At 39.0% G+C, this 26,902-nt stretch overlaps 2 protein-coding genes across 4 annotated transcripts in view; one reads left to right on the forward strand and one right to left on the reverse strand.

The window, feature by feature from the left end:
* Window positions 1-218: 218 nt before the first annotated feature.
* Window positions 219-8,536, forward strand: nde1 (nudE neurodevelopment protein 1). The gene is made up of 9 exons (XM_028449932.1): window positions 219-365; window positions 1,474-1,558; window positions 2,406-2,559; window positions 3,727-3,875; window positions 3,965-4,101; window positions 4,859-5,023; window positions 5,109-5,194; window positions 5,305-5,456; window positions 6,732-8,536. Exons 2-9 carry the CDS (start codon window positions 1,476-1,478, stop codon window positions 6,823-6,825), a joined length of 1,020 nt encoding a protein of 339 aa, XP_028305733.1. The 5' UTR covers window positions 219-365; window positions 1,474-1,475; the 3' UTR covers window positions 6,826-8,536.
* A 2-nt stretch (window positions 8,537-8,538) lies between these two features.
* Window positions 8,539-26,902, reverse strand: part of LOC114465101 (myosin-11-like) — a 35,648-nt gene continuing 17,284 nt past the window's right edge. For 2 of the 3 annotated variants that reach the window (XM_028449898.1, XM_028449889.1), the window contains 34 exons: window positions 26,422-26,520; window positions 26,050-26,193; window positions 25,845-25,940; window positions 25,580-25,698; window positions 25,346-25,498; window positions 25,051-25,224; window positions 24,163-24,336; window positions 23,919-24,033; window positions 23,315-23,508; window positions 22,534-22,655; window positions 22,377-22,446; window positions 22,088-22,248; window positions 21,888-21,996; window positions 21,660-21,791; window positions 21,321-21,527; window positions 21,081-21,218; window positions 20,541-20,664; window positions 20,275-20,446; window positions 19,992-20,204; window positions 19,109-19,253; window positions 18,825-19,031; window positions 18,634-18,738; window positions 18,346-18,498; window positions 18,018-18,266; window positions 16,993-17,205; window positions 16,700-16,912; window positions 16,476-16,637; window positions 15,586-15,714; window positions 15,426-15,514; window positions 15,222-15,345; window positions 14,941-15,149; window positions 14,736-14,844; window positions 11,719-11,891; window positions 8,539-10,599 (listed from right to left, as the gene is read on the reverse strand). In XM_028449898.1, coding sequence (XP_028305699.1) covers window positions 10,470-10,599; window positions 11,719-11,891; window positions 14,736-14,844; window positions 14,941-15,149; window positions 15,222-15,345; window positions 15,426-15,514; window positions 15,586-15,714; window positions 16,476-16,637; window positions 16,700-16,912; window positions 16,993-17,205; window positions 18,018-18,266; window positions 18,346-18,498; window positions 18,634-18,738; window positions 18,825-19,031; window positions 19,109-19,253; window positions 19,992-20,204; window positions 20,275-20,446; window positions 20,541-20,664; window positions 21,081-21,218; window positions 21,321-21,527; window positions 21,660-21,791; window positions 21,888-21,996; window positions 22,088-22,248; window positions 22,377-22,446; window positions 22,534-22,655; window positions 23,315-23,508; window positions 23,919-24,033; window positions 24,163-24,336; window positions 25,051-25,224; window positions 25,346-25,498; window positions 25,580-25,698; window positions 25,845-25,940; window positions 26,050-26,193; window positions 26,422-26,520 — 5,126 coding nt within the window. In that variant the 3' untranslated portion in view covers window positions 8,539-10,469. Of the gene's footprint in view, window positions 10,600-11,016; window positions 11,050-11,718; window positions 11,892-14,735; window positions 14,845-14,940; window positions 15,150-15,221; window positions 15,346-15,425; window positions 15,515-15,585; window positions 15,715-16,475; window positions 16,638-16,699; window positions 16,913-16,992; window positions 17,206-18,017; window positions 18,267-18,345; window positions 18,499-18,633; window positions 18,739-18,824; window positions 19,032-19,108; window positions 19,254-19,991; window positions 20,205-20,274; window positions 20,447-20,540; window positions 20,665-21,080; window positions 21,219-21,320; window positions 21,528-21,659; window positions 21,792-21,887; window positions 21,997-22,087; window positions 22,249-22,376; window positions 22,447-22,533; window positions 22,656-23,314; window positions 23,509-23,918; window positions 24,034-24,162; window positions 24,337-25,050; window positions 25,225-25,345; window positions 25,499-25,579; window positions 25,699-25,844; window positions 25,941-26,049; window positions 26,194-26,421; window positions 26,521-26,902 lie in introns of all 3 variants that reach the window. The other variant, XM_028449907.1, reaches the window with a different exon arrangement.

Raw genomic sequence — 26,902 nt, forward strand, 5'->3', positions numbered from 1 at the left:
AATATAGTCTTGCACTGTAATAGAAAATGTAAATATATAATGAATAAATTTGTATGTTGTTTCTTCAGATTTTATGTTTAATACGCTGCTCTTATTTTGTATTTTGCTTCGACTCTGGAGAACTACAAAGAGGGGCGGTGCTTTCAATCTTGTTCATTGCTGTGATTGGATAATATCCCTGTGTCGTTTACGATTATCCAATAGGCTTTAGGATCCGGTGTTCCGTTTGTATTTGGTTGGAGCGCTTGTGCTAACAAGAGAAGTTTGGTTAATTTAGAACATCGATTCAAACTGGCAATAAAAACCACGTTTTAAGATAAAAACCTTTCTGCTGTAGCATGTTTTAACTTTTCCATCGAGTGCAGGTGAGTCTCAATTTTTTATTTCACTCCAACAATGGGTTTACATACGGACTTAAGTCACTGAGATAGCAGCGTTAGCCGTAGTTAGCTAGAAACTTAGCTGGGTGTGTGCCTTCTCCTTTTCTCCTGTTAGCAATAAAGTTATTTATTATCTAAATTTTAATCTTATATATTGTTGTTGTTTCTTAAAGAATGAACAATTATCAGGCTTTCTACACACTCGCCAGTTTGCCGTGACTTTAGGTAAAACACAGACAACCTATGTGCTAATCTAGTTAGCTTTAATTCACGGATTGATTTGACCATATACTAAAAAACACAAATATTATGAACACTTACATGAAATTATGTAGGTTTGTTAACCAGCCCTTGTCTTTGGAGAAGAAATACTACTAGACCAGCCAATGTTTAGTGTAGTTTTCCAGCGTCACGACGTGTGCACATCCGGCAATGTAAAATATCTGTGGACCAAACTTCTTTATCATTCTACCAGTATGTGATGGATAAACATTTAGTGGATATTTTGATACATTTTCTCTTTAAAAATGTTTTATTGTTCCTGAACTTGCTTCTTTTTGAGATGCTCTGTTACTTGTTCTGGTCAATTCTTCAAATCATCTTTATTTATTAATTTATTTGTAACAAGGGACAATGCACATTAATGGACAAGAACGTGTAAATGTGCCAGACTAGTTTCCATCCGTATTCCCCTGCACGTTGATGTTGTGTACAACAGAAATTACATTTAAAAAACAAAAACAAACAAACAGACAACTCCAAAATCAGACAGCATGGACAGTACAATAAAATACAAAGACTTAAATATAATGACAGACCAGAAATAAAGTGACTATTGCAGCTAAAGGTCATAAGGCAGATGATAAAGTGCTTTAGTGCTAATATTTTGTCTTAAATAAGAAATTGCACCTCGCCCTTGGTTGTTAAAGTGCTAATATTATTGCATGTAGCCCTATGGCACATGGTTAGCATTAATAGATCTGAGTTGTTCAAATCTGCCCTAAATTTTGGTCATTGTAAGCTTATGCATTTATAAGAAGTCTGAAAAACATTGAAGTGGATTTCTCTCCATCACAAACCAATGCAACCGCAGAGATGGTGGAGCCAACGTCATCCTTTTCATCCCTGGAGGATGAGCTGAGCTACTGGAAGGACCAGGCAGAGAGACATCAGCAAAGGTGATGCCAAAGATCACGCGCACATGCTGCTCCTCAAACAGCATCACCGTCATCAAATTATATTGTCCTTTGCTTTAGTTGCATGTCTTTGGCACCAGTAAATTTATTGGATTCTTCCTCTTTGCCCTCACTTTTTTGTAGAGAGTATCTTACAAAGCTTTAAGACAAACCAACCTTTAAACTATTGCAGTCTCGAATCGAGGCCAAGCTTAGTTTCAAGCTATTCTGATTCCACCTTTAAGTATACTGTATTTTAAAAATGTTTTCTAAGATTTTAATTAGGTTTGGAATGGTTGCATTTAATCGGCTGCTGAAATGCCCATAATGTAGTGGGATGAAGTTAAACTTACTGTATTTGAACCCATTCTACATTTGAGAGAAAAAAAAGCATTAATTTCTTAATGGCTTATAAATATAACTACATGTGTAGAACCACACTCACATGTCCACATTGAGACAATCAAAATTGTGTTTATTTCTTTCTGTTGTATGATGTTTATATAGCACTATATTTCCGTTAGTATTTCTTTTCTTGTATGCTGCTGGCCCCAAGTAACAATTTTAGTTTTTATGGAAATGAAAATTAAAAAAACTTTGAACCTGTTAGGAAAACAATGTAGTGCATGTGAAATAACTGGTCAGAGACTACAATTAATCTAAATCTAACTGGACTATTGATTACATTTTGTATGAATAGCTAAAGGAAACTAAACTAAAACTAAACATTTAAACTGCACAAAAGCACCAGGAGTTCAGTTTTGTAAATGTGCGGTAATGGTGTGGCTATGACACCATTGGTAACTCGTTTTATTTAATTTCATAGTGTTTAAATGTGTTCCGTCCCCAGGGCTGCAGAGTCTCAGGAGGAGCTGCAGGAATTCCAGCAGATGAGTCGAGACTATGAAGCTGAGCTGGAGACAGAACTGAAGCAGTGTGAAGGTCGAAACAAAGAGCTGTTGATGGACAACAACCGGCTACGAATAGAACTGGAAAATATAAAGGTAAAAACATCTCTAGTGAGTGTGTGACTAAGTCAAGCAGAGCTGCACATTTAGGGTTTCCCCGTCAGTCTGACGGGACGCTCTGTTTGATTTAACACGGTCCACTATTAACTGATGGTTGCCATCACCTCGAGGAAAAAAGAGTGAAGCAGCTGACTGCTATTTTTGTTTTATGTGCATGAATAAAGAGAAGTCTGTGCAAACTTATTAGATCCAGATATGTTAAAAGACCAAAAATGTTATTAAAAATTAAAAAAAAAATTAATTAAACCCACAATGTATCGTAATAACTGGTCAATAATGTAGCAAGTTGCTGAGCCCAAAAAGTAATTTTTTTTTTAATGGGGCAGGCAAATTTTTTTCCCCTTAATAGTGTAATAATTTGTGTGGGCCACCGATTGTAAAGTTGTGCATACAATAAACAGCAACATTTAGCAACAAACTACGTTTAATAAAATAAACATATGTGAAATCTTTGTTACCGTTGACCAGATTTACAGCAATATTTGTGAAATTTTTCTCGTAAAATGTCAATATTAAATCTAAATGTTAAATATTAAATCTAAGACTAAATGTTAAATCTTAATGTTGAATAATATTAGATCTAAATGCTACATTTTATTATAAACGTTATATCTAAATCTAAATGTCACAGGTGAAAGTAAATATTTAGCTAATATGCAAATTCACCAAAAAGTATCAAAATAAATTGCTGTTTAATTTGGCATGCGCAACTTTACGATCGGTGCCCCAAAATAGTGAGTCAATGTAGAGTAGTATCATAAATATGCATATGCATAAATATATACAGTGTGTGTATGTATTATATATATATATCATTTTTTTTTTTTTTTTTTTACCCTTTTGGAGAACCATGAGATTTTTGTTGACTTTTTTCTTCTTACCTTCATACATATGTTTATATACTGTATATATGAAAAAGGCTAAAGGTTTTTACGTTGTAACATTGGGTTTTATTACCTTTTTTAATTTACTTTTCGAGCTCTGCTCTTTTGTTACATTATTGAGCAGTTAGTACATTTAAATTTGTATTAATTTTTAAAAAAATATATTTTTGTTGTTACATATCGGGCTCTAACAGAGCAGTGAATCCATGGTTCAGGTACTGCCAATGGTCAGTGAGCTCATCTGTGTGCTTGTTTGCAGGAAAAGTTTGAGGTCACACATTCAGATTCTATGAGACAAATTTCAAGCATGGAGGAAGATTTGGCCCAAACCAGAGCCGTCAGAGATCACCTGCAGAAGTACATCAGAGAGTTGGAGCAGTCCAACGATGACCTGGAACGAACAAAAAGGTCTTCATTGAAATGTTTATACACTGTGACTTGCATAACGGCTGAAATGTGGTTCACCAGCATTTACCTTGTTCCTGTTGTTGTTACAGGGCGACCATCATGTCTCTGGAGGACTTTGAGCAGCGGATGAACCACGTCATCGAGAGGAACGCCTTTCTTGAAAGTGAACTTGATGAGAAGGAGAATCTGCTGGAGTCAGTTCAGCGGCTCAAGGACGAAGCCAGAGGTAGAAACACTCCTACTCACAGCCGTGGATTGCTTCTCGCTGAATACTTTTGTACAGAGCTGTCCCAAACAATTATTTTTTTAAACAATCTGATGATTTTTTTTTTTTTTTGGAGCACATAAATAGTCACAGTAGCATGCGCACTTGCTAAAAATAAATAAAAACAATCATTTCGAAATACACTCGAATGAAAATAAATACAATGAATATACTTGAAATACTTCAATAAAACAAGGTTGAATAAATAAATTGGTTACCTTTAACTACCCAACCGGCAGCAGCAGCTTGACACACATTAAGTGGTTAGCCTGTTGGCTAACACTACAAACAGCATGTGTTAATGCGTATGCATGTGTTAAGTTTCTAGCTACATTAATATAGATACAGGTTAATATAACATGAGTTTGAGCTGTTTCGGTGTGTTGCGGTCAAAAAATGAAAATGCATTTTTAAGCCTCGTCTCCTGCTTCTGCAATGTCGTCGTCTTCTCTGACGGACCAAGTGCCTTAAGAAGCACGTCTTCCTCTTTGGTTTTATTGACAGAGGTGATGCGTTTAGCCACCAAATATACAGCAGTTGTAATGACACGCTGCATGCACAGAATGAGGACGAACAATGCCAAAATCTTATTTGCGGCAGCCTGCCACAAATAAATGAATGTATGGGAAACACTGCTTATATCTGGGCCATTTAATTTTTGTATACGTAAATCTGGTGTCTGTCCTGCTGTTGTAATGTCTGCATGGGGTTATGACAGATCTACGGCAGGAGCTGGCTGTGAAACAAAAAGAGAGACGGCCGTCCAGCAGCCTGGGCAAAGACAGCGAGCATCCAGATGTGCCATCAACAGCTGGAAACGCCGTCACACCCTCCAAACCGCTCAGCTCATATGCCACACCCCCGGCTTCAAGCATCCGGCGAGGTACAGAATATGACTGTTGTCTTCATTTTACATACAGACACACACAGAGTAATAAATTGTGTGTGTTTGTATGTGTCTCTATTAGGTGATAGTCTGACTGGGACTCCCCTCACTACATCTGCAAGAATATCTGCACTCAACATTGTGGGCGAGCTGCTGAGAAAAGTCGGGGTAGGAGGTGTTATTTTATGCGCCCCAATGTTAACCAATAAAAAAACACATTTAAATGATTTTGCATTTGTCAATGGACGATGATGTTTTTTCTCCAAAATTCCTGACAGAATTTAGAGTCAAAGTTGGCATCATGTCGAGACTTTGTGTACGACACATCTGGAAGACCGGCGCTACCAGCAGGTCCTTGTGTTCCTTCAGGGTTTGAGGGAGCAGCTGATGTTCTGGGTTCCAGTGCGAGCCCTCCACCTCAGTATGAGAGGTAATATGTCTTCTTCTGATCACACTCATTGATAATAGGCAGGGGTGTGGACTAGAGTTACAAATGATGACTTTAGACTTGACAAAATTGCGAAGGACTTACGACTTGACTTAGACTGGAAAACAGATGTCTCGTGACTTAACTCGGATTGGAGCTTATTGACTAGTTCCATGACAAAATATTTTGTAGAATGTAATCATTATTAGTGATCAATAGGTCTGCTCAAATCCCTGTGGGGAGGCGCTCTGCTATCCGAAGGTAAACTGGACTTTAATTGACAGGTTCATCTTTAAGTAAGCTGACATGCTTACATTAGCAGAGAAAATGTTTTCAAGAGTGATATCCTTTGGATTTAAACATAATACTGTGATTATTAATTGATTTGAAAAAATCATACCTCGTTCTATTTTGCAGTATGATTATTGTATGTTTGGTTAACACAGGAACTGTGAACATTTTAAAATCTAAAAAGCCGCTGGGTTGATTTGTTTATAAAAGCATTATGCCAGATTGTATCACTATTATTTGACTAATGTGTTCTCAGTTCAAGTAATTCATTGTTTACATCAGTTGAATAAACTACTCATCATTTGTTGAAACTTGTAAATTAAAGTTGAGAACTTTTGACTTGAGTTGGACTTAACTGGCCTTGACTCTGGTCTTTTTATGACATGATTTGAGACTTACTTGAGAAGCAGTGAGTTGTCCCCACCTTTGATAATAGGCAAGGAAAATTATTTTTGTACGACAAATTTAATACACAAGGCAATCCAATCTGTTTTACATGATTAAAATTGCAACAGTAAACAGAGTTTTAAAACCAACTAAAATATGATTTAAAAATCTCCTTCTCAGTCATACACAGTAGTTGAAAACTTTGATTTAAAAATGTTCACATTGGATGCTGACTTCAGCTTTGCTGGCAGTTTGTTCCACTTATTTGCAGCAACTAAAAGTAATCTGGTGGTGAATACTAATCAACATTGTCCAAATTTGAATCTACACTTCCTTTAAATCTGCCAAAAGATAGATTTTAAAGTGTAGCACTGAGATATGTGCACAACTATAGTGCGACTAATCTATAATCCATGCTTGTTCTTGTACAAATTCATTAATAGACACCAACTAATATTATTCATATAAATCATGTAAATACTTCCTGAATCAATTTGAGTTTAATCAATAACCCTATTTTAAAAACTCTACAGATTGCAAAAATGTGAAACCAGTTGAGAAACCAGGAAATATAAATGTTTATTTTTTTCCCTCTTTCAGTTTAGTGAAGCGGTTGGAGTTTGGACCGGCTCCCCCTAGAGGAGTGTCTCAGGGTCCTGGTTCTCCACAGGGAGGAGTTAAAATCCTCCTTTGAATTGATTGATTGTGTTCTCTCCACCCATGGGACATAACACCGTGCTGCACTTTTAACCGGGAACACATCTCTCCATGATAAAGGAAACCCAGCTCCGTCCTGTCAGCGTTTGGATCTCACCTCTCACAGACAAGTATCGCAACACTTGCACCACATCTCGCTTAGGAGTGAAGAAACGCAGATCCAGTGGATTACATATCAGTTACTTTCCAGCTTGTGTCTTGGATCAATGATTGGTCTTCTTTGGCTACTATCGATGGATTGAGCACGCTTCCGTGCACTTCTGTTAATGTCTCTGCTTCTATAAAACTAACGAAGATCTATTTCCACTGTGGATGATCATATTAATCAGGGATTGTATTGAAAGTGACTGATTAAACTCGGAGTTAGAGGACAATTCGGCAATATTAGCAGCTAATAATGCTTAGATCTGCAGCTGTAATTTGAATATCCTAATATTAGAGCCATCTTACCTCAGTTCCTTCTCTGCTATTTTAATGGACGAGTTTAAATTTAAATTGTTTGTCGTTCTCCTCCAAAAGGTTTAAACTGTTTCAGAGTTTCTTATTAAGATTTATTGGGTGCATGAAATCTGTTCTGATTGTTATAGATCAGTTATAACTGGATATTTATAAACTAAATCCTTATGCACCAAGAATTATCCTATTAAGGTTAGTAGAACCACTGCCTATCTGCTAGAAGACCAAGGTGTGAATCCAGATTTTCTTTTCTTTTCTCCTTGTTCCAACAATCCAAAAAACAAACATTTAGGATCTGAGTTGACCACATGATGGTTTTTCTGCATTAGTGGATTGTACTGGGTGAATCCTGACCCAGAATAGACCCCGATCAGTTTAAACTGCACCAATGGATGAATGGGTGACTTTCACGGGTCGACACGAATTAGTGAATCTACAGTATTTGGAGTAAAGTTACAGCTAAAAAAAATTAACTTTGTATGAACCAAATTGAGTCAATTGAGTAGATAATGAATTTTCCTTGATGACTTACTTAAAATGGGACCCTCAGGGTTGGTTTCAGGCAAAAAGAAAAGCTCTCAAACTGTCACGTTAAAGGCGTATCCATCGTCTATTATACAGATTTTAAACTCAACCAGGTTTCTTTACGTTTATTTCCTTTGACCAGTTCTTTCCATCCTGCCATTGCACGGGCTTACTACGAAATGTTAAGAGAATTCTTTCTGCCTCAGATATTTGCCTAGTTTTGCATTAATAAGTCATGCATAATGTTGAGGATCATATGCACAAATGGTATATGTAGCAATAAGAAGAGTTTTTCTGGTCAGAGATGAGCACAGAACTATATAGTTTATATGCTTAGGGATGTAGAGTCTTTATTTTCTGTCATCTTCCTGTTGAACATTGTGAAAGATTAACAGGTTTATTCTTGAAACGTGGCGGTTTCTTCTGGTCCACACATCAGTCCTCAATGCTCCTGGCACTGTGTAGCGTGAAAACTGGATTTAGTTCCTCTTCATTAGACTAAACATGAGCTCAGTGTCTCAGTTGTCCTGGACCACACTGGTCTGAATGTCCTAATGCAGCTCCTCTGCTTCTGAAGACGACACTGAACTGACCGTGCCTCTTTAATCGAGCTGTTTGTGTTTTAGTTGGAGCTAAACTGATGCAAAAAGTCAACTTCAAGCCATTTCCCAATACAGAAACAATAAAACAAAAATGAAAAGAAAATATACAATTTTAATTGTTTTTATTTTATTTTGTGCGCAGTTGGTGTTTCTCAACAATAGATACAGGAGGTGTTATGTAAACAATAGTTGATATTATTAAGAGCTTTAGTTGGTTTCATGAGTTTTTGAGCATATAAACACAGAAAATCTCCATAATAAGGATGTATTAATTAGTTGGAACATCACCACTAATGTCAGGTGACGTCAACACTGGTCATGTCTGTTTCCATTACTGGGTTGGATTAAGCGATAAATGGATAAGTAGCTGTTTCATCCAGTTTGACAAGGACTACACTGTGATGTTAAGAGCATCTCTAACACTGCAACTTTTGTGCAAAGCATCCTTCAAAATGTACAGTCATCATGCAGGAAGTTGCTGCAGGAAGTCACGCTGGCTCGGATGTAAAAATATCAGCACAGAAAGTGCAACGTTTGTGGCCTTTAGCTACTATTTGACAGAATGGTGCGTTTTAATACCACATGTGTAAGTTGACTGCGGAGCAGAGGAAGAAGGTGATTGCTTTCTGTTGCTCTTTTATCTTAGTGCCAGATACCACAGGCTACCTTCTGAGTTCTAGTGGAGGCCGAGTCTTGAGAATCAGAGCTGGTTTGGCCTTAAAATATAAGGAACTAGACAATATTTAACGTTGGTTATTATGTTATTGCAAATTTCCTCCACCAAGGTGGTGTTATTTTCAATGGTGTTTATCTGTTAAACAGGATTATGTCAAAAGTTCTTGACAAAATTGCAACGAAAGATAGACCTTACATCATGGAAGATTCCAATAAATTTTGGAGGGGATCCGGATCATCGGATCATTACACTGATTCTGGAGCAGTTTCAAAAATTGAAAAATCACTATCTCTCATCATTGGCAACATTTCTAAAACTCATCTTGGTTCGTTATGTTTGGTTGGTTCCTTAATTGCCCAAATTTAATCCAAATCACATCAAGATAGTGCATTTCAAAAGACAGAAAAAACATGAATTATTGTGTCAATTACCAAACAATTCAATTGTAGATATATTAGCCCTTCTAAATATGCTAATTCAGTGAAACTCCACATTATTTGAAGGATTGCAATTTTGCAGTAATTTTAAATCTCAAATTTTTCAAAGGACTCAATTTTGCTGAAATTATTTCTCATAATTTCCTGAAATTAAATAGAAATGTCACAAAATTAATGAAATATAAAAGAGAAAATGCTGGAAAGGGGAAATTATTGTTGAAATTGCTTAATTTCCCACCTAAAATCTGCGGCCCACTTAAAATCAAATCACTTTATATTTGGCCCCTGAAATAAAATGAACTTGACACGCCTGCTTTAAAGTGACTGCTCATGGTACCATGATCCAGATAACTGCCAATTTCTGGCAAAGAGGATATTTGGCACTTGGCGAAAGTTTGTGCCCCTCGTGCTCTTGTTGCTAGCTTTGTGTGTAGCTACAGCGAGACTGTGTAAACGAAGAGACAAAGGGTTTAAGGAGAATAGTGAGGGAGTGGCGTCCACATAGCAGCGCTGATCAGAAGCAGACTGAAGCACAGATATCTGTCTACACATCCACTGTAACAGTTACAGCAGTAACAGGCAACAGGTCAACTGTAGCTGATGACACATTCATACATTTACAGTACATAGTGTATTTTTCAGGTGGGTGAACATTACAGAAATCTTATATTTGTATAAAGTAGCATTCAGTGTGAAAGTGTCATAAAAAAAAAAATAAGGAAACAGGACAGATGAAAAATCGCACATTAAAATTGCAACTTCCACATCAAGTCCTTGTTTTATGTGTCAAAAAAAAAGTGCCCTGAAACAAAAACAACTGATCACTTTGGAGGAAATGGAGTATATGAACTGGTGCGGGAGAACTAAGTAGGCCTTATGTGAGCTGCAGATAATTTCTGATCTTCGGGGTTATATCTCGGGTCTTTCACTCCACAGACTTTGTTCCGTTGAAGTCGTTCAGGGAGTCTGCGTCCTCCTCTGAGGCGTCGTCGATCACCCTCCGGCCGCCCGCCGAGCGTCGTGGTGCGCTGCTAAAGGAGGGCTCGTTTCCACGCCTGAAATATGCACAGAGGTGCAAAATCCTCATTATCATCATGAAAAAAAGACAGGATCCATTGGTTGGTGTTCAGCTGTATGCAGCAGCACACGTTAAGCGTGTTCTATGAAAAGATGTACAGCTTGTTTTCTTTGGAACTCATTTAAGCCGCACCTCAGGAAAAATAGTTTGGTTTATTTGCAGTTAAACCAAGCACTGAGAAAAATATGGCCACAACTTATAGGGGAACAACAGGGATGGTCAGATCCAAATATTGAATGTACTGTATGTCTGAGCTAATTCATGATGAGCCATATTTCTCTCAGTTGGGCCTCAGTGGTAGAGATATGAGTGTTTAGCGTGTGCACAGGGGATGAAAATCAGAGTAAAATGATAAAGTATGAGGTGAAGGCGTAACATTCAGGTGCAGATCTACCTGCTGTGCTACTCCTTAGGTTCTGGGTTGCCTCTGGAATAGAGATAAACACCATTGTTTGGCTTCTGCTCAGTGAACTTTCAATGGTTTATTCAGATAAAGTCAAATCACATTGATAACCATATTTTCACATATGTTCACGTTTCATTTTCAAGAAATATCAAAGTAAATTTCCTAAAAAAGTTTGTCTGAATAAGTAACATATTATTTAAAAAAGAAGACAAAATTAACTTGCTAGAATTTATTTTCACACCTTCATAAAAAATCTACCCAAAAAAAGTTTATCCTAACTTTATTTATAATTATGATACATTTAAATGTAAATTATTATTTACTATTCAAGTTCAGTATAGTATAGTATATTTACAAATGTAAGTGACATTCAATTTTGAATCATAATATAGCATGTATTTAATTTGATCATGTTATTTGAACTAGTTATTAAAATTTAATTTAAATAAAATTAATGAATAATTTAAAAAAAAATGTTCTGCAGAGAAAGTTTGACCATTAAAGTCCAAAAAAAAAATCCTTCAAATACACAAACATTTTTTTTCAAGAAAAAATGTACAAACGAATGCATTTTGATTTGCAAATAAGAAACATGCCTATCAAACAAACAGCCATGCTTTACAGGTCAGAGTGGTAAAAGGTGGGAGAAGGAACAGCGAGCTCACCCCCCTCCCTGGTGTTTGCCCCTACCTGAGTTTGCTCTTAAGAGAGTTGACCTCACGACTCATGGCGTCGTTGGCCTCCGTGGATTCGTCCAGCTCGCGCTGCAGCTTCCTGCGAGCTGCTGTGGCTCTCTGGGACTCTTCCTCGGACTCTTCCAGCTGCCGCTTCAGCTGCTTCATGCGAGTGTTTGATTTCTCCGCCTGGACGGTGAGCAGAGGAGAGAAATATATTTTTAAAAACAATTTTATGGAACAAGAAAAACACCATCAATGTTTAGGGGTGTAACAAATAGTTAATTTGCGATATGATATTAAAAAAAAAATGAAATCCCAGTGAAAAGTAACAAATGTGCATGAAAAACAGTTTGACTGCAAAAGTTGGAGCTGGTGTGTGGGAGTGGTTTGCTTCACAAATAAAGAATGAAAAGAAATGTAGCAATCTGTTTTTTTTTTCCTTCATTTTTGTAACAAAATTTTGAAAACTGCATTTTGGACCTGCCAAATTAAATCCAAAATGCTGCTATACATTTTCAGCACTCCCTGTGTAACTTAAGGGAGAGAGTAAAGTTTCTCAAATTAAGCAGTGTTATTATTTAGGATGCTCTCCATCCTGGGTTCCCAAAGTGAGGTATGGGTACCCCCAGGGGTATGCAAATTGTCATGGGGGGGTACGTGAATAGAAATGAAAATAATATCTAAGCAATAAGTGACATAACAGTCCCTGCAAGATTTTCTCTTTGAAATTTCATTAATTTTGTGACCAATTTTTATTTAATTTGTGGAAATCATGTTAAATAGTAGCAGGAAAATTGACTCTTTTTAAACTATTTTAAATTTAAAATGACTGCAGTCATGGGAAAATTGTGATTCTCCAAATATTGTGGAATATACATTGAATTTGTGTATTTAGATATCTGAGATAGCCTAGCTGATTTATCTACAACTGAATTATTTGGTAATCTGGACAATCATTTGTTTTTTTTTTTAATTTTCTCCTGCAAGCTGAATTTGATGGTCTAAAGGGCCATATTTGTGCTGTAGGGCTACGTTGAATATGACATTACATTATTATGTTTTTAAAGGAGACATATCATGCTTTTAAATCCTTCCTTTTTACAGATAAATCATACAGTTGTGGTCTATATAAAGTGGAACTGCAATGCTTGGGTCTGAAGTCCTCATTATTATAGCTCCACCCCCTTTTTTTTTTTATTACCCTTTTCTGATGTGCTTCTGAGAGCAACTCGTTTTGGTGCGGTCTCTTTAAATGCAAATGAGACACTTCATACCCCGCCCCCTCCTCAGGTTGCAGAGGTGACACTCGGTTCAACTCCACCCTGCTCGGCCATTTTTGTAGTTTAATAGAAGAGATACGATTATTTAGCTGCGCATAAAATGTTTATTCACACGTTATTTACAAAATGTCAACAACAGAAGACTTGTTCATCCAGCCTTACATGTTCGAACCCTCAATCAGACAAAGTCTTTCGGCAAATCCTTCTTTATACTGGCGGAGGTTGCTGAAGCAGTCATCCTTGAAGTGCTTCGCGCACACAAAAATGACCTTACCCACAGATGTGGCTACGTTTCCGTAAAAAATAAAACTCAACCAGGCACTTTGAAAAGGTTCTGATGCTGGGAGACGGTGTAATGAAGCGTGTGGGTTACTACATCCAACAACCGAACATTTTGACTTATCCTCTCAAAACTTCGGCATCCTTCAGCTTGGACTACAAAATAAAAGCGAGAAATAAAAATGGCGGATTGCTCGAAGTGTTGGGCCTGGAGTCGATGTCCTAATTTGGCAGTTCCGCTGCAAATACTGTGACTTTATTGTTCAAAAAACGTAATAGAGAATCGAAAAATCGAAACAGATTGAAAAATATGACCAAAACAGAATATAAAGATATCAACGGAGCACCTGAAGAGACTAATTTGAACTTTTCTGTACTTCTAAACAAATATACAAATATACAACAAAATGCATTTAAGGGCTAAAAAAGTGGATTTAGCATGATATGTCCCCTTTAAGTGTGCAGGAGTAGGGGTACATGGGTTCAGGTTAAATATCTGAAGGGGTACGGGACTGTGAATTGTTTGGGAACCACTGCTCTACATGTTATATCGTACAACACTGGGATACTCCATGGCGTCTTGGACCTTTCCGTGCTGATTATGAAATTTTCCAGCATGCCCCCTTCACAAACAACACACAGTATTTCTCCATTCACATGTGACACACACTACACACAGAGGCTTAGAATGCAGAATACTTGGCCCAAACTGCAAATCATGGGGTGGGGGGGCATCTTTTTCTACCAGCACGCTTAGCACAAGAACTTAGATCCAGCGCTCTGTTCTATGTAACCTTATAACATTGCTTTTAATAATAATACAAATACTCATTTGAGTGGCAATGAACGTACCGGGTACGTTGGACAGAGACCTTTGGGTTCTCCTCAGCCACGAGAGAGAAGTCTAACAACTCGATACTTGTGCTTTAATATGGGAGATACACTTTAACAGGGAGGGATACACTTTGTGACAGTTGTAAATCACTAAGTGAGACAACAGGTAGGATAGTTTAAAAAGGACACATAATGATTAAAAGCAGTTATAAGTCCAACAATGTAGATTATGGCATTAAAAGTCTCTAACACCATAACTTCGCTGAAGCGAGGATGGGGGTAGACTGGCACACCACTTAACGGACATGATGGCTCAGCGCACTTGTCTGGATACGAGCCAGATAAGTGCATCAATACATACAACCGATTTATGAGTCGACAGAGCATCCATTTTGTCCACCATCTTATAAACAATGCGGCCTCTAAGCTGCTACGGAAGCAGGAGGGTCAAATGTCATTGCGCTCCTTTAAGACTTTATTACTTTGTTTTATTTCGTGAACCTTTGAGTGTTATATCGCCGTATTCTTTATTTCGCTAAATTTCATGTCACGAAATTGTGTTACATTCCTATTGACGTTATTATAAAAGTTGCAGTTCAGGTCTTTGTTGGTGGAGTGTGTATGGTTTCTCTCTCACCTGGTCTTTGTACTGCTCAGCCTGCTTCCTCTCATCCTCCACCTGCATTATCAGGTCCTTCATCTTCTTATCCTTCTGACGCAAACTCTTGGCTGTTGCCTGCTTATCCCTGAGAGCAGGAGGACAAATGTGTTCATAAGTGTGTGAATAAAAGGAGGACAAATGTTAAAGGAAGATGGTATAGATCCAACACCCTGCTCTTCACCTGCTCTCCTGCTCCAGCTGCTCCTCCAGTTGGGCCACCTTAGCCTCCAAGGCCGAGATGGAGGACTTGAACTTGGACTTCACCTGGTTCTCCATCTCCTGGAGCTTGGCCTTCAGCTCCTTGTTCTGACGCTCCATCTGCTGTCGGGCGCTGTCGTTCTTCTGGGAGGTGGTGCGCTCCATCTGCAGCTCGTTGGTCAGCTGATCCACCTGCGAGGAAAACATATTAAAAAAATGATTTGTTTTGCTAGGCTGCGACTGCCGAGGCTGCAGTGTCGTCACCTGCTGCGAGCTCTTCCTCAGCCTGTCGTTCAGCATCTCCATGTTGCCCTGCTCTTCCTCAAGCTCCTCCTCCAGCTGGGAGATCTTGGCCTCCAGGCGCCGCTTCTCATCTGCCAAAGCTGACCTGAGGAAGAAGACCACAGCAGAAAGACTTGAGCACTGTTTGTCTCTTAGCCGTTAAGAGGCCAGGACGACGTCACCTACTTTCCTGAAGCGTTGCTCGCCAGCTCATCAGCCAGCTCGTCTCTCTCAGCCTCGGCCTGTTTCCGACCTCTCTCAGCAGCTGCCAGGTCCTAAAAAAACAGATGAGAGAGGAGTCCGTGTGCTCTCAGTCCACTTTCCCTTTGTTCAACTGAAGGTTTACCTCGTGCACTTGCATCAGCTCCGCCTCCAAACCCTTGGCCTTCTTCTCTGTCTCCTTTGCTGAGGTCAACACCTCCTCACGAGCAGCTCTGGCATCTTCAAGCTCTCTCTGGTAGTCCTTCATCTGGGCCTGGAGACAGGAAACCAGACAGACAACACACACCATAATATCTGTTGTTTAAAATTAGGCATTTTTTATGGGACTATATAAATACTAGTTATATCTGAACATGAATTTAATGTATTGTATATCTTAGAGTGATGGTCCAATCCCTGTACGTACAGTATGTTAAAATTCATTGTATTAATATACATTAAAAAAATAGAAAAAACTAAAAGTTGATAAAATACTACAGATTATAAATATGTAAATATTATCACTATTCATTTGTTCACAGTACCCAGCAGGCATTTATTTATTACATTTTTCAATAATGAAAATAAATCCAATTAAAAACATATTTACATATGCATCAATATATAAGAAAATAAAGAGGAAAAAAACACAACAAACTCAATAGGACTAGATTAAAATAATACAAAATAAGTACAAGATAATATATAAAATGGAAATAAATTTGACAAAAGTTTAAATGGTTTTACAAAGTGAATAACAATTTTTGATAGAAGTTGTTTTTTTGAGTTCAATGTGTGAATAGCAATGGATAATATGTCGTGAAAAAAGGTAAGAAAATAAATAATAGTAATCTCCTAAATTAATATTGAAGTATGTTTAAAATTGTATTAGCTATGTATTTTGTCTATATCGCTATGTGTACCTGGAATAAACAGTGCTGTGAAATACTCATGATTTTGGATGGATTTAACTTGGTATATGCAATATGATAAAAGTTTCGACTTTTTTCCTTTTATCAAACACTTTTGTCTCACCTGGAGTTTGCGGAGCTGCTTGATGGCCTCCTCTCGTCCCTTATTGGCCGTCTCGATGTGTCCCTCCAGGTCCTTAACGTCTGTTTCCAGCTTCTTCTTGGCTGCTGTTGCCAATGCTCTCTGTTTGCGTTCGTCCTCCAACTCCGTCTCCAACTCCCGAACCTGCAGCAGGAGTAAATCATAACCGACCAAGCCCGTGTGATGTCTATCTTCTGCTTCTCTACCTGCTTGACCAGCTGCCTCTTCTTCTCCTCTCCCATCTCGTCACGTCCCTGCAGGTCTCTCTCGAACTGAGCCTTCAGCGCCTGCATGTTGACCTCCAGACGCAGCTTGGCGTCCTCGGCCGCCTGCAGCTCATCCTCCAGCTCCTCCAGTTGGGTCTTCATCTCCTCCACCTGGGCCTCCAGGCCTCGTTTAGACTTCTCCAGCTCATGAACCTTCAATGAAGCAATGGATATGTAGTGAAAGTCACTAACTCTAAGCCCTAAATCTGCACACAATCCGTTTCAGCACTGACGTTTTTTCCCACGTCGTCCTTGGAGCTGATCAGATCCTCCATCTCCAGCCTCAGAGCCTTGTTAGCTCTCTCCAGCTCCTCCTTGGAGTCCTGAGCTTCTTCTAAAGCTCTTCCCAGCGACAGAGCTTTGGTCTCCTTCTCTCTGGCCTCGGCTTCAGCTCGGTCCCTCTCATCAGCGTATTTACTTGAGATACTTTTCTCCTCTGCAAGCATCTGCAAGCGTGGCACTCAATCAATCATATAAACAGTTTCACTTTGGCAAATAATTTAAGACATAACTCAGCATAATTACTCACATTACTGTAAATTAGTTGCTTTTATGGGTACTTTTTTTTTAGCATATTTCTAAATCAGTAATTTTACTTGTGCTTAAGTATGTTTTAAAAGCAGTAATTTGTTACATTTTTACACCCAACCGTTACTGAGTCGATTTTTTTTTTTTAAATGACCAACTGACATTGTGAAACTACAAAAAATAACAATTAAATGCATCACATCATAGCTGACCAACCAGATTAAACATAATGCACCATGCCAAAACAGCATTGAATGGTTATTTCAGCCTGAGAATTTTTTTAAAATTTTAATTGAATTCATTGGTGTTATTATTATTATATTATTATTTTTATTTTATTCAGATGCCTTTGTGGAAAATAAATTCAGTTCCATTTGTGCAGGATTTGGTTTCTTCCTTCTAAGTTTATACATGAGATGTTTACTGTATGCAAGGGAACCGTGGCAAAATGTATTACCAAAAATAAACGTGGAGGGTGAAAGTAACTAGTAACTTGTGCTTTGAGTACTATTTAATTGAGCTAATTTTTACTTGTACTTGAATATTTTATGTATGACTTACTTGTACTTGCACAATTCCAATCAAATAACAGTACTTCCACTTCAGTAGATATATTAGTACTCTTTACACTTCCGGTTATTTCTTTCAACCAGACAATTTAATTAAACTGTGCATTGCCAAAGTTTGTTGTGCATTGACATCACCACATTGGAATCTAGTTTAAACAGACCTGGTCAAACTTCTTCTGCTTCTTCTCCAGGTTGGACACGTTCTGCCTCTGGTTGTCCAGGTCCATCAGCGTGTCCTCTAGCTCCTGCTGAAGCCGGTTCTTGGTCTTCTCCAGCTTGTCATATGCCGATGCCTTCTCTTCGTACTGAGTGTTGGCTGCCTCCAGGTCTCTCTGCAAACGCTTCTTCCCTTCCTCCAGCAGCTCGATGTTTCCTGACATTTCTTCAATCTTCTTCTTTGAGTCTGATAGCTGCACACAAACTGATGTCTGTCAGTCAGTCAATCAAGAAAACGACAGGAACTTTCCTTAAACAAGCTTGGCATCTGACCTGAATGTTGAGGGTGGACACGTGTCTCTCCACGTTCCTCTTGGCTTCCATCTCCTCTTCCAGCTGCTCCTGCAAGTTGTTCTTTTCATCTTCCATTTGTCTCAGCTTTGTAGAAAATTGCAGTTTCTGACGTGTTTCTTCTGCAAGCAGCTCCTGAAGAGAGACGCGATTTTAAAATCAGCATTTGATTGACTTCCGATGTTTAACGCACAATGCATTTTTTGACCTCATGAAGAAGAACTGAACAGGGATTATTGAAAGCCTGTGAGACTAAAGGTTTATGTTTACCTGAGTGTCTTGGAGGTGAGACGAAATACTGGTGACATCTTTGCTAAGTTTGATGTTCTTGCTCTCGGCTTCGTTCAGCAGGGTTGTCACGCTCTCCAGTTCAATCTGCACGCAAACATCAGAGCCGTAAAGCTGTAATCTTTCAGAACCAAACCATGTGGCGCTCTACTGTGTGCGAGAGTGTGGATTACAGTGATCTTTGAGCACCGCTCTCCCAGCTCGGCCTTCTGCTTCTCACTGTCACTGAAGCGTGACTGTAGATCTGCCACCTGACTCTCCAACTTCTTCCTCTTGTGCTCGCCGTCTTGTTTGGCCTGGACCAGTGAGCGCACCTCCATGGTCAGTTCAGAGGTTTCTTTCTCTAGCGCTTGTTTGGCCTTTTCCAGATTTGACTTCACCTTTTGGCGAAGAGGAGAGAAATATGAGAAATGACCTTCTAAAATGGAAAAACTTGATGTTTATGGAAGAATCTTACTCGTTTGGATTGCTCCAGCTGTTCAGTGAGCTCCTCAACCACCTGGGTGTTTTTCTGTCTCATCTCGTGTATCTGAGCCTCGTGGGTCCGGTTCTCTTCCTCGATGGCTCTTTTCAGCAGCGTGACCTCCTGCTCTCGCTTTGCTCTGCAGAGAATAAGAAGCATCAAGCTGCTATTTTCTGTACTCATGCATCTTATGAACAGCAGGATGTTTGTGAGTGTTGGTTTGTCGGCATTTTTGTTCTACTTTAAAGTATCTGGCCGTGTTCGAAATGTCATACTAATGTACTACTTTTACTAAGTTTGACGTCAAAATTAGTATGTAGTGCGTTCACATTATATAGTGAGAAAAAAGATTGTGTATGCAAGAAATACCAGGATGTATACTTTATCGGGACATTTTTAAGTCATAGTCATACTCAACCATGCCATGATGCATTGCAAGTAGACTTTCATGGAATGTAAAATTGTCCTGGAACTGGCTTCAAGCTAAAAATCAAACATCCCCTTTTAACAACAACAAATCTCATCTTCCATTAGTCATTAACACTGTAAATAAAGCTCTTGTTTTGAAGTTAGCCGGAAATTTCGTCAGTAGTAAATGGCGGACAATATGGAATCTCCGAAATGTCCAAATGAAATGTGTTTTCATGGATGACCACATGTTGATATTCTACTTGGTCATTTTCTCGCTTAAAAGACTTTCGGAACTTTCAAAGGTGAAGAATCAATGGAGATATTTAGCATCTGTGTGCTTCAAGTTTTTGTCATTGGAGGTTCTAAATGCAGCTTGAGAAACTTGGAAGTATACTTAAGTGGGATTGTCATCAGTCTAATGATACTTAGTAGACAGTATATACACATTGAGTTTGCAGTGCATTACCTCAGTTCCTGTTGTGTGGCAGTGGTGTCCAGCGTGTCCTCTAACTCCGATTTAAGGGCCTCCAGCTCCTCTCCGAGGTCACGTTTGATCTTCTCTGCCTTATTCCTGGCAGCGCGCTCAGAATCCAGGTCCTCCTGCAGGTCAGAGATGTGTCCCTCCAACTCTCTGATCTTCTTCAGAGCGTTGTTCTTCTGGGCTGTCTCATCTTCTAACCTGAAAAGAGGGAATAATAAACAATAAGTGTGTAATTCACATAAAAGACAGACTTGATGTTAGGTCTTACCTGGCCAAAGCATTTTGTAACTCTTCCTCTTTCTTGGCAAGTTGAGCTTTCAGGTCAGCAATCTGAGCCTGGAGGTCGACGATTTGTTCTTGTAGGTCGTTAGACTCGGCCTCCAGCTTACGTTTGGCCTTGTCTAGCTCCTGCCGACTTTTCTCCTCTTTCTTCAAACGCACTGACACAGCACAGGAAGAGCTCTTACACATCTACAGCCACAGTCAGTGATTTTTGTCATGCAGCATTTGAAAAGGAATACAAGGTGGGATTACCTTCCAAATCAGAGATCATGGACTCATGTTTGTTTTTTAACTTTGTGAGGTTTTTAGATTTCTCCTCTTCTTCTGCCAGGTTAGCACTGAAATCTGCAATTCTCTCCTCCATCAGTTTCCGTTCCTGAACAAATCCAACAATTTAATCCAACCGTTGCACAGGTGATGCATATATTTTTTTAAGTTCAATAATTGCCAGGGATTCTTTCCTGTCTAACATGTTTTTTTGGAAATCTGACATAGAGGTGCGGTAGATGGTTAGCCTTGACAGAAAGTTGAATAAGCCTGCCTTTGGTTTAAAATGAAACGCCTGTAAAGGGTGTCTCCACAAGTCAAAGAGAATTTGCTGCAGTGCATTTTCACTCATCAAGAGTTTAGGGTCTTCTTTGCATGTCACCTGCCAAAGAAACTAAAAAAACCCAAAACCCTAACCCTACAAATTGCACTGCAGCTTTGTGAATTTTGTTCATTACATGTTCCTCAGGTTTTTAAAGAAAGAACAATGTTTTGACGGGTTCAGGCTTAACTGGTTCATAATACCTTCAGAAGCTTGTTATTGTGGTCCTCCATTACAAGAACATCATCCTCCAGTTTTTTAATCTTGGCCTCACAGGTGACCTTCTCCAGCTGCAGCTTCTGACGGGCATCTTCTTCCTCCTCTAAATGTTCCTCTAATTCCTATTAAAACAAAAGATAATCCTCTGTTTTTGTTTTCAACAAACTTTAAATGCATTAACAATGGGGAACAAACAAGCATTACTGAAGAAGCAAGAAGCAGACCTGCATCTGCTGCTGCATCTTCTTCTTGTCCACCAGCAGCATCTGAGCACGCTCCTCTTCTTCATCCAGCCTCGCCTCCATTTCATGCAGGATCTCCTCCAACTCCTGTTTCTTAGCTCCCAGACGGACCCTCATCTCCTCGGCCTCTGCGTACAACTCCGTCTCAGCCTGCAGCTGCTCCTGCAGAGCGTTCCTCTCCTCCAAAACCTGTTCCATCACCACAGAAAGATATTCCAGCATTGTCAAACAGCAGCTCTTTGGTTTACTTCAAACCTTGGAATGAAGTCTCTCCTAAATGCATTAAAATAATCTTTCAGATGAAGTGGAATAATCTTTTACCGATTTGTGTTTCAAGGTGATTTCTTTGAGTTCTGACTCAAACTTTGTCGCTACTTCCTTAGCTCTTTGCAGCTCTTCCTCCTTCACACTCATCTCTTCCTCCTGTCGTGTCACTTGCAGCAGAGGCTTGACCTGTCGTAAAATAGGAGACGTAATTTTTCTTAAGCAATTTAAGTGTCAAATTCGGAAATCCAAGTAGCAAAGATGAAGAGGACTAAACTAGTCGACCTTTGTAAAGAGCCTCCACCACTGCCAGTTTCTGAGTTTGAGGTAGGCAGCACAGTTTCTCTGGATTACTTTCATTGCTGTCAGCTGCTGTTGCCTCTTGGCAAATGCCCTTTAGGATTAGAGAAGGAAAATTGTCGGAAGTTAAATTACATGTGACAAAAGTTCAAAAGAGTACATTTAATGTTCTGTAACGTTCATACTTTCTTGCGAGGAAGCCTCGAGCCTGGGCCTGAAAAGCGATGATGACAACAGTGATCTTCAAATCTCTCTCTTCTTCCAGCTGAGCCAGAACTCCTGTACGGAAGAAGATTTTACTTTGTCCGATCCTGTAGAGGTTGGGATCAAGGTCCAGATGCTTAATCTACACGATGGAATAAGAAGAATGTTGGTGGCTGCACAGGAGTTTTTTTTTTTTTTTTTTAGAAGATAATGTCTTCAGTTTATGGTAATTTTACCGAACGTGAGCGGTAATTTCACTTATGTCTTTACCATGATGCAGCAGGCTTGTTTTCCATCCATGAACCCTTTCGGAATGGCACTCGCGGCCAAGATCTCATACCTGGAGACCGAGTAGGAGAAAGCAGCCATATTAATGTGCATGCAGCATAATTGTGAATACATTAATACTACAAAGTACACAACCCACCGTTGACGGAACTCCTGGAAAACAATTCGATTGGGAAAACCTTGCCGACAGATTCGGATTCCCTCTAACACGCCGTTACACCTCAGCTGCTCCAAGACCAGATGAGCATCCAGCTTTCCTGCCTGAGTAGAACAGGAAGGATACAGGAGGCATGTGTGCTTAAATATGATGGATCAACAAAATAAAGACATATTTAATCTAGTCACTGAAAAATAACTTTGATACAATGTAAACATGTATCAAAGTAACATTTAATGTAATGTCACAGAAAACTATGCAAGGAATAGAAGGCTATGTTGATCCTGAAATTCAAAATATAATCTTACATGCATTTAAACATGCCAAAATAAGCATTACTTAAACACGCTGACTTCTTAGAATTCTGCAGGCTTGATGGCCTGGTGCTTGGCTGCTCTCAACCTCTTAGTTTAGTGCCTGTTTAACTCCAAATGTATTTAAAAAAGAGTCACTGAGGGAGTTGCATTAGCTTGTGAAAATTGGAAAATCATCCAGTGTTTTCAATCTGTCAAAAAAGAGACATTTATAGGGGGAAAATGGCAGATATGTTTGATGGCACAAAAACAAACTCCAAATAAAGGTCTCATCTCTTCAATACAGCATGGTGGAGGCTGCATCATTGCTCAAGGCTGTTTTCTGTTTTCTTACCAGCAATGAAGATGATATGTCTTATATCCTTCAGCTTGATATAATAACATGAGTTTTGTTATTGTTTCTTTTTTCATTTGTGGTTATCTTTTGATTACAGAGTGGACGCTCTTACCCTCTTCTCGTGGTTAGGAATGATGCACCGGACAAAGTTGGGTTGAGTGTTGTGCAGCGTTGTCATCAGTTTAGCCAGAGACTCCTTATAAAGCTGTCCCACAGTCCGAAACATTCCCTTTTTGGTCTTTGAGCCACTTGGCATGGAGGTGTCTGACATCTTGGCTATCGTGTCGAGACCTACGACTCTGTCGGCTGAAATACACAACATGTAAATAACAGAATTTAGTATAGAGTTTTAATATAGCAAAAATTGATATATTAAAATATTATATGGTATCATGTATGTTTAAAGAGGTCACTCAATGCACATGGAAAATAATTCATTTTTTAAATCAAAATATTACAATACATTATATCATGCTATTCTTAGTTTTTTTTTTTAAAGTTGTTTTTGCCCCTCATGTCTAATTAAAATAAATGATTGTATTTAGTTGTTTTTTTTCTTTAGTTTTTTTTTTTAAACAATTCCAGGCACATTAAAACAATTCCAAGAATCTTTGGCAAATTGGTTTGGTTAGATCTTTTTTTTTTTTAAGAAGAAAAGTATCAGCCACTCTGATGCTCATGTAACTGTTCAGGTAGAGTACACAGGAACTCCTTACCGTCTTTCCAAAGGTCTTGCACAAACTGGCTGGAGGAGTTGTTGAGCAGTTGTGTGACATTGTCGTTCAGAGGGTCCATATTTTTTGTGAGCCAGGCGGTAGCATTGTAGTCCACCTGGTAACAGAAGATTAACAAGGTTACGTGAGGTGGATAAAGACTCGGCAATGAGAGCACTGCTGTGAACCTGTACTGTGGAAACTAGATGATTTGTTTTTCTGTATCCGCGCACACACTCCTTCCTACCTTTCCAGCGTAATGCAGGATGGAGAACTCCGTTTTGTCTTTCAGCTGTTTGGGTTTGGCAAATTTAACATGGTTTCCCTGTGTATTCATGAGTTTCTCCACGAAAGAGACATCTGTTGCTTTAGGGAACCAGCACTCTTCATCCAGCAGGGCCAGGATGCCAGGAGGATTGTTCTGCAGAGAAAACTCAACTAAGTTTAACCAAACAAGACAAGGTATCTGTGTTGAACAGAACCAATGAGGGCATTTAACTGCAGCAGTGAATTTGTTAATGTTGTAGTACTCGATACAGGTCGTCACAATTTGAAGATCTTGGTCTTGTCTCGGACTTAAGAGCATTTTTACTCGGTCTCAGACTGGCTGGACTCAGGATTTTTCAGTCGAGACCAGCACTGATCTGCTACTCTTGAACTTCATTAATGTGCTAATAAGGAGAAGCAGTTGGAACTGTTCCTGATTCATCCATGTTGTAATTTAATATAAAACCTTTAGCGTTGGCTCACTGTTTGTTTTGCCTTGTCTGTCTTATTTCTAGTCAGAAATACCTCTGAACACTTATTTTAGGCCTCATTCACCTACAAAAAACATCTCATATTCAGATATTTAATATATTTCTGGACTTTTTTTTTGGGCATGAATTTGGTTGAACAAATGTGTCAAGATTTGAGATTTCAGCATGTTGGCCGTTGAAAGAGTTGCTGACACCATGTTGTTGCCTGTCAAATGTGTTTAAAAGTAAACTAAAATTAAAGAGAGAATGCTCTTTATCTGTTCAACCTTAACATGTTTTTTAAATAGATCAAAAGTCTTTGTCTTGTCTTGGTCTCGGTGCATTCTGGTCTAGAATAATGTGGTCTTGAGTCTAACGCTAGACTTTGTTTTACTCACTGGTCTCTCGATGAGCTCAATGCAGGGCTGCAGGTCGAGACCGAAATCAATGAAGTTCCACTCGATGCCCTCCCTCTGGTACTCCTCCTGCTCCAGGATGAACATGGTGTGGTTGAAGAGCTGTTGGAGCTTCTCGTTGGTGTAGTTAATGCACAGCTGTTCAAAGGAGTTATCCTAAAGTGCACAGAGGAGAGAGCACGTGTCACCTTCCAGGCCTGCTTTAGATCATTCAGTTGTTTAATCAAGAAAACACCTCAACCGTCATGCAGAGAAGTGTTCCTTCAAGACCAGTTACCTCAAAGATCTCAAAGCCGGCAATGTCGAGGATTCCCAGAAATGATGCTCCCTGCCTCTTGGTTTTATCCAGTGCTTTATTGACTCGTCCAAGGATCCAGCGAAACAGTCGCTCGAACATTGCCTTCGCCAGAGCTTCCACTGCAAAGTCAGCCTGAGAAGGTCACAAGCACAGATATACATTAATGCTTTGATAAAGGTACAAAATATGTAAGTTATTTCTTCTCTTTAATACCTGCTCTTTGGTTTGTGCCTTCTGGACAACTTCTCTGCCCACTTTGATTCGAGGGGTTAACATAGCCCGGGTAAAGTCTGTCACGTTGATACCTTGTAGGTGACAGACCTTCTGAGCAGCTAGAGAAACAAGGTGGGACAAGTCAGCACAAGAATTAAAAAAACTGCTTGGTAAGTACTTTCTGTCAATCAATTGATGAAATATCATTTGAATAGCTTTTAGATTTGAAATACACTCATTAAATTCAAGAGCCTCATTTTCTGACCAGTGTTATCCGGCATCGTTGCCTGCTCTTGATTTCTCTCCTTCTTGAACTCAATGTTTCCCAGCTGCATCACTGTGGAGCAAACCTTCAAGATATCTGGGACAGACATAATCTGTTAGGTTGACAGACACACAATCTGTTTCTATCACTAAACCATAATGAGTTTTCAATGAAGATGGCTTTGTATGAAACTGATGAACGATACCAATTCTCTCTTCTTCACTAAAGCCCATGATGTTCATGGCTTCCATGGTCTCTTCGTACAGCTCGTCATCTTCCTGTCCCGTGATCTGAACGTGTCCCGCGCTCAGGAAGCGGTAGTTACTGAAAGGCTCCAACAGAAGGTCCTCTGAGAGTGAACAAAGGTAAAGCACAAGAGGCCTAGAATCATCCATTTACAACATATTGTGCTTGTATGAAAAAAACGTCTGACTCCTATCAAAAAACATTTACAATTGGAGTACTGATGGGAAAAACACATAAAAAAACATTATTTAACAAAAGGGAAAAGAAACAATGGTGGTAGCTGAGTTGATGAGCAATGTGTTATACAGATAGTGTGTTCATGGGTTTCTACCACTCAGTTTGTCTTTGGCTCCTGCAATCATGTAGTAGAAGATGTGAAAAGCTCTTTCTGTCTTTGCCTGACGAATACAACGAGACTTTTCCAGTAAATCTGAGATTAGATCATGGTCAAGGATTACAAACATACTTTTAGCTTAGGATAGCATTTAAATACACTGCTTTTTAAAGTGTTAGACAAAAATAAAAATTACTCTTTATTTCAGTTAAATCAAAAAAAAGCAGAATAAGGAACAGTTTTTATCCTAGCACCATCGCTGCCATGAATGCTGCTAGCCACTAAAGGGGAAGACGGGCAATAGCATGGTTGTGTGTATGTATGAGTGAAAGTGGAGAATGTATTTTTTAAACTTTTTACTATTTATTTATGCTCGAAGGATTGCATTCAATATTTTGTTGTATCTGTGCAATGACAAATATCTATCTACTTTATTTATATAGCACATTTAAACCACAAAACATTTCCAAAGTGCTGC

Source organism: Gouania willdenowi, chromosome 1, assembly GCF_900634775.1.
Source record: "Gouania willdenowi chromosome 1, fGouWil2.1, whole genome shotgun sequence".
In the NCBI taxonomy this organism is placed as follows: Eukaryota; Metazoa; Chordata; class Actinopteri; order Blenniiformes; family Gobiesocidae; genus Gouania; species Gouania willdenowi.

Excerpts from the sequence above, each read along its gene's own strand:
- nde1 (XM_028449932.1), top strand. The coding sequence starts at position 1,476 with ATGGTGGAGCCAACGTCATCCTTTTCATCCCTGGAGGATGAGCTGAGC. Across the intron at positions 3,876-3,964 it reads GACCTGGAACGAACAAAAAG|GGCGACCATCATGTCTCTGG; the intron begins GTCTTCATTGAA and ends TTGTTGTTACAG. Across the intron at positions 5,024-5,108 it reads GGCTTCAAGCATCCGGCGAG|GTGATAGTCTGACTGGGACT; the intron begins GTACAGAATATG and ends TGTCTCTATTAG.